The 6,156-nt window shown below is 34.5% G+C and overlaps 1 protein-coding gene across 3 annotated transcripts in view; it reads right to left on the bottom strand.

Moving 5' to 3' along the window:
• Positions 1-1,907: 1,907 nt before the first annotated feature.
• The window catches only part of ptprz1a (protein tyrosine phosphatase receptor type Z1a), a 77,482-nt gene continuing 73,233 nt past the window's right edge, over positions 1,908-6,156 (bottom strand). For all 3 annotated transcript variants that reach the window (XM_067379665.1, XM_067379667.1, XM_067379666.1), the window contains 2 exons: positions 4,171-4,306; positions 1,908-2,814 (listed from right to left, as the gene is read on the bottom strand). In XM_067379665.1, the coding sequence (XP_067235766.1) occupies positions 2,671-2,814; positions 4,171-4,306 (280 nt within the window). In that variant the 3' untranslated portion in view covers positions 1,908-2,670. The remainder of the gene's footprint in view (positions 2,815-4,170; positions 4,307-6,156) is intronic.

The following is a 6,156-nucleotide window of genomic DNA, read 5'->3' as shown; positions in this document are numbered from 1 at the left end:
TTATTAGAAGTTAAATATGCAAATGAAGTTACCAGTAGCCGCTCAAGACCGTGTCTGGCCATTTGACCCATATTTTTGTCTAAATGAGTAACCTTTTGCTCTTAAGACTGGATTAGAATTTGTGAATAATTACAAGCGATTCTTCAAAGGGATTATACCATAACTCCATGTAGCTGCCATCTTCGTCACCAAACCCCTAAGCCAAGGACTTATAATAATCGGTTCCTGAAGATGCAGTGGCTTAAGAAGCGACCCGATCGTTACCAGAAACATGGTCTCGCTAAATTAAGCCAAGGAGGGCCGAAGCAGAAGTTAATTGAAAAACAACCCTATTTGGTGAACGTCTCTAAAAGGAAACCTGTCTTTGTTCTCTTTATCTGACCTCCTGAGCCAGATGGAGAAGACTGAAGGACTGTTATTCTGACCTTCTTGGTAGTTTGGCAATCAGGATGCCGAGGTAACAAGAAAAGCAAGTTGAGAATTAACAGCTCACACGAGCCAAGCGGCTGCTGTCTGGAGACCGTAATCAACACGAGTCTGTCCCGAGGGCAGATGAAACAAGAATATGAGGAATATTGTGATGACTTTAAAGAGCTTGCTCGAAACTGGTACCAAAAAACGCACGTTATTATATGAAAACATTATTATTGGTTCAATACAAAATTTTGACTTATCCCTTGTTTTCTTAAAAAAAAAAAAAAAATACAGCGAGACACTCAAAATATAAGCGAAAGGTGCCATTTTTGAGGTATTCAGAAATTTTAAGCTTAGAATTTTATAACAGCACTTACATTAATTTTTAATTTACATGATAAAATCGATTAATCACGATTAATCGCATCTATATATATATATATATATATATATATATATAAAATTAGTACAGTCCAAAAGTTTGGAACCACTAAGATTTTTTAATGTTTTTAAAAGAAGTTTCGTCTGCTCACCAAGGCTACATTTATTTGATTAAAAATAGAGTAAAAACAGTAATATTGTGAAATATTATTACAATTTAAAATAACTGTTTTCTATTTGAATATATTTCACAATGTAATTTATTCCTGTGATGCAAAGCTGAATTTTCAGCATCATTACTCCAGTCTTCAGTGTCACATGATCCTTCAGAAATCATTCTAATATGCTGATCTGCTGCTCAAGAAACATTTAATGTGTACAATTGTACAAAATATTTGTGTACAATATTTTTTTCAGGATTATTTGATGAATAGAAAGTTCAAAAGAGCAGTGTTTATCTGAAATCTAATCTTTTGTAACATTATAAATGTCTTTACTGCCACTTTTGATTGATTTAATGCATCCTTGCTGAATAAAAGTATTCATTTCTTTAATTTCTTTTCAAAAAACTAAAACTAAAAATTCTGACTGACCCCAAACTTTTGAACGGTAGTGTATAATGCTACAGAAGCTTTGTATTTCAGATAAATGCTGTTCTTTTGAACTTTCTATTCATCAAGGAATCCTGAAAAAAAAAGTACACAACTGTTTTCAACATTGAAAATAATCATAAATGTTTCTTGAGCAGCAAATCAGCATATTAGAATGATTTCTGAAGGATCATGTGACACTGAAGACCGGAGTAACGATGCTGAAAATTCAGCTTTGATCACAGGAATAAATTACTTTGTCAAATATATTTAAATAGAAAACAGTTATTTTAAATTGTAATAATATTTCACAATATTACTGTTTTTTACTGTATTTTTAATTAAATAAATGTAGCCTTGCTGAGCAGACGAAACTTTACAAAGCAAATTAGCAAGAGATTCTGGCTGAGTACTTCAACATTTACAAACTGGCTCCATTCACTTTCATTGTATGTGCATCACGGTGTTTTTTTTTTTGTTTTTTTTAGAAAGGACTAAGGTAATTAAAATGAATTTGTGTGGTAAATCACCATTAATAAACAAAATATTCATTTAAAGATATTGTCAAAAAAGATATTATAAAGTTGATGCATTTCCAAGCAAATGAAATATCCGTCATGAACAGCCCAGTCTACTTGCATACTTTCTTGTTTCATTTAATCCTACAAACAGACAAAACATCTTGTACAGCTAAACAGTGTCAGTATGCAATGCTTCATCTTACGTCAGTAACAAAACAGTGAGGCATCAGAAATATTAAAACACCATTTCAAATGTGACTAAATTATTAAAACGCAGCCATGCCTTGTAAAGCACTAGTGCCTCAAATATAAAATTCTAGACATAAATAGAAATTTGGTCCATCGATGTGGTTGCTGTAATATTATTTACATATTAGAATATTATTTCCTGCCCTTATCCATGACTGATTTTGCCACTTTCTTTGTATATTTGTATGAAAAACAGTGGCTGAAATTCTACTACAAAAGATAGGCTAATAAAAAAAACAGTCTTATTAAAATAAAAAAGTTTTTCCCTTTAAACAAGCTTTTAAGCAAATAAATACGAGACTCTATGAGAAGACATTAGTACGTAAGACATTAGCACACGGTGGCGGTTTAAGAGAGAAACAATTAATAAAAACGTGGAGTGTACAAAGGCACACATTTAATGACAGCGCTGCATCCAGCAGAGCGCTATCAGTTCAGAGATGGACTGGGGGAAAACAAGAGCATTCTTTGATAGAAAAAATGAGTCTTTTTCCTGTGCCGGCTCATCACTATGGTTACACCAAGGATTCCAGACTCTCGGCCGCACTCGAGACGCCTCCTGGGACCGTGCCGTTGTTGTCGGAGGACTGAAGCGCTCGCTCGTCTTCTTGGGTGCTGACCAAACTCAGGATGGCTTTGTAGAGGAACTGGTACTGATCCTATCCGTCCAAAAAAAAAAAAAAAAAAACATCACACACACACACACACTCCCAAGAACATGTTGGTAGTTTGACCGCAACATACCACTCAAAATATTCAATTTTCCCTTGTGGATTTAAGTTAATTCCACCTCAGGGCAGGATTATTAATGACTGACTTTTTCCTCGTCATTACTGCTGCCAAATCCAGATATGAAAAAAAAAAAAAAAAAAAAGTCGCTACATTTCCTTTAAAACATCTAAATGCCAATAGTCTGCAGACACATGGAAAACACAAAATTTACAAATATAAATATCCTCAAAAATAAAAGAGCTCATACATACCATGACAGCAGTTTCCTAAGTACATTTGGACCGATAATAAAGTAATCCAATAAGTGTAGAATATGGTCATGCAGAATAAGGCATTAATATGTGCTTTAAAAGTACTAATACGCAGCCAAAAGTGAGTATTGTTCCAAATACTAAAGTGTTACAGAATAAATAAATATATATGTATATATATGTATGTGTATATGTATATATATATGTATGTATTGTGTATATATATATATATATATGTATTGTGTATATATATATATGTATGTATTGTGTGTATATATATATATATATATATGTATGTATGTGTGTATATATATGTATATGTATGTGTGTATATATATGTATATGTATGTGTGTATATATATGTGTATATGTATATATATGTATAAATGTATATGTATATATGTGTGTATATGTGTATATATGTGTGTGTGTGTGTGTGTGTATGTATATACACACTCTACCATGCCAAAAAAAAAAAAAAGTTGCTGTTTGGATTTAAATAGGCAAATCATTATCTGGATCATTATTATAGTTGTTATATTATTATATTTCTAGCATGCCCTTCTAGCCATAACTGATGGAGTGTGTAGCTTTTCATTTCTCAAATAACCATGTAGGAAGACACATCTTGGTCATATTCCAGGATGACAATGTCAAGATTCATCAGGTTCAAATTGTGAAAGAATTGTTGGGAGTGAGCATGAAGAATGATTTTCACACATGGATGGTAGCTCTGAGTCCAGATTTTAAAGTCATTGAAAGTCTTTGGGATGTGCTGAAGTAGACTTTACAGAGTGCTCACTTCTTGTATCGTCAAAACAAGATCTTGACCAAAAACTAATGCTCCCTTTGATGGAAATAAATATTGTGATTGTATTTCCATCAAGAGGTGCATCATTTTTTTGGTCAAGATCTTGTATTTACAATGCAAGAGGTGAGCACTCTGTAAAGTCCACTTCAGCACATCCCAAAGACTTTCAGTGAATATATATACAAGTTCTATTGAATGAAAGCAGCCAGATGAACCCTCACAATGTCAGTGAAGACTCCAGGCCTCACGAGGTTGATCATTTTGGCCACCATGTAGACGTCCACCACGCTCTCTGCCTCAAGCTGCTGCAGGAGAGTGAACAGCGCACAGAACGTTCCCGCAGTCACACCACCATGTCTGCAGATACACAAGCAACATACAACAAAAATCATGCCTTCAAAAATCAAGATGTAGATATTATTAAACAAATCAATGATAAAGCATGTTCAGTTCTTAACCTTAGTGAGCCGCCAACCTACACAGCAATTTCAGGCATCATATGGCGCTTTTCCACTGCGTGGTATGACTCGGATCGGCTCGCATGGCTCGGTTTGCTTTTACACCGCAGTTAGTACCGTTTCAAAGTAGGTGGGATTATAGACTGATCATGTAGTTGCACCGCCTCTGCCGTGGGCTACCAACTAGAGGAACATCTGCACCTTCTCTACTGACCATGATACAGACATTTCTTTTTCAAGTTGTGTTCGACGGTCGTTTAAAGCAAGTCATTAAAAAAAGTTGTGCAAACAATTACTGTGGTGGCTGTCGCTGACTATTTAAATCTAGCGGGTTTGAAGTCTCTTGTTGCAAATCCATTGATGCTGGTAGTGACTGTGGAAGCTGCTATTCTCTCTGTCCAACCAGTGATCTGCAGTGTTTACACGTCACATTTTAGTATTGGTACAGCACACTTAGAACCTCAACTGAGGTGGTACTTTTTAGGCAAGCCGTACCATGTAGTGGAAAAGCGCCAAAAAGTGAGCCATAGCATGCAGTGGAAAAGCGCTAATAGACATGCTCCCGACTTGTGCTGCCTGCTAAGATACCTCGTTTTAATACATATTACCTTGAAAAATGCTTGAAATATCACTGGTTATATGCATACTAGTATTGTATTCAATACTGCAAAGTACTGATAAAAACATTATTTAACTCCTAAATGCATGACTGTTTCGCCAATCATTCTTACATATTCGGGTCTTTATCGACCCGGATCTATATCTAACACGAAAGGATCTCTACCTGTTGTGATAATATAAAACTCCTCTGATATTAGAGTAACAATTACAGAAGAATAAAATAAATCATATTTTGTTACCTTTTGGAGCTTGAAAGGGCTCAGTTTGAGCAGATGTTTTATGCCATCACCACTGTCCTCGTCAGAGCTCATTTCCCAGTAAATTCAGCAAATAATGGACTAGTTTTATGTTTGAGGTCACAAATATGAAGCCCATTCGCGATCTCAAACGTATTCTCAAAACTATATAAATTTCAACATCTTCAAAATCAATATTTCGATCGCTAACAGCTTCACCAGATCCATCCAGTGACAGTTACAGTCATATTTCATTGCATTCAGTACTTGCTCTGCAGTAAATCGCTGAGCCATTTCATGTTTTTCTTATTTCGTTTTCTGTCTAAATGATTCGTCACTTCAGCATTGTGTATCAGACATTGCCACCTTGTGGAATAAAGATTAATTGCACTTATTCTGTCATCTAAGATTCAATTATTGTCATGCAGAAAAAATATATGTACACTCATACACACCTCGGGTCGTTAGTGACCCTATGCAATTTTTACAAAAAATGAATACAAAAATAGGCATTCTTTTATAAGTTTATGTTTTTTTTTCTTGTTATATTCTTTATGAATTTATTGAGGAATACCAAGAAGTTTGATGTCTAACTTTAAAAAATGAACGAGGAGGAGGGTAGTGAATAACGTCCCGGGTCACTAAAGACCCGAGGTATGCATTTAAGGGTTAATCAAGGGTTTTCCAGGGACTCCCAGTGAGCCACAAGGGTGTTCTGTAAAAAATGTAATATAAAAAAGTTTAAATAATAAAAAAATACCATTAGTATTTTAAAATAAAACTGCATTTGACATTTCAGTTTTTAGTTCAAGTTTTAACAGTTACTGGAAAAATACTTCACTTTCCTTGCACCAAAAAAACTTGAATAGTTTGCACAAATTTGTTGTATTAT

This window comes from Chanodichthys erythropterus, chromosome 24 (assembly GCF_024489055.1).
Source record: "Chanodichthys erythropterus isolate Z2021 chromosome 24, ASM2448905v1, whole genome shotgun sequence".
Lineage (NCBI taxonomy): Eukaryota > Metazoa > Chordata > Actinopteri > Cypriniformes > Xenocyprididae > Chanodichthys > Chanodichthys erythropterus.
This window is presented reverse-complemented; position numbering and strand designations above follow the sequence as displayed.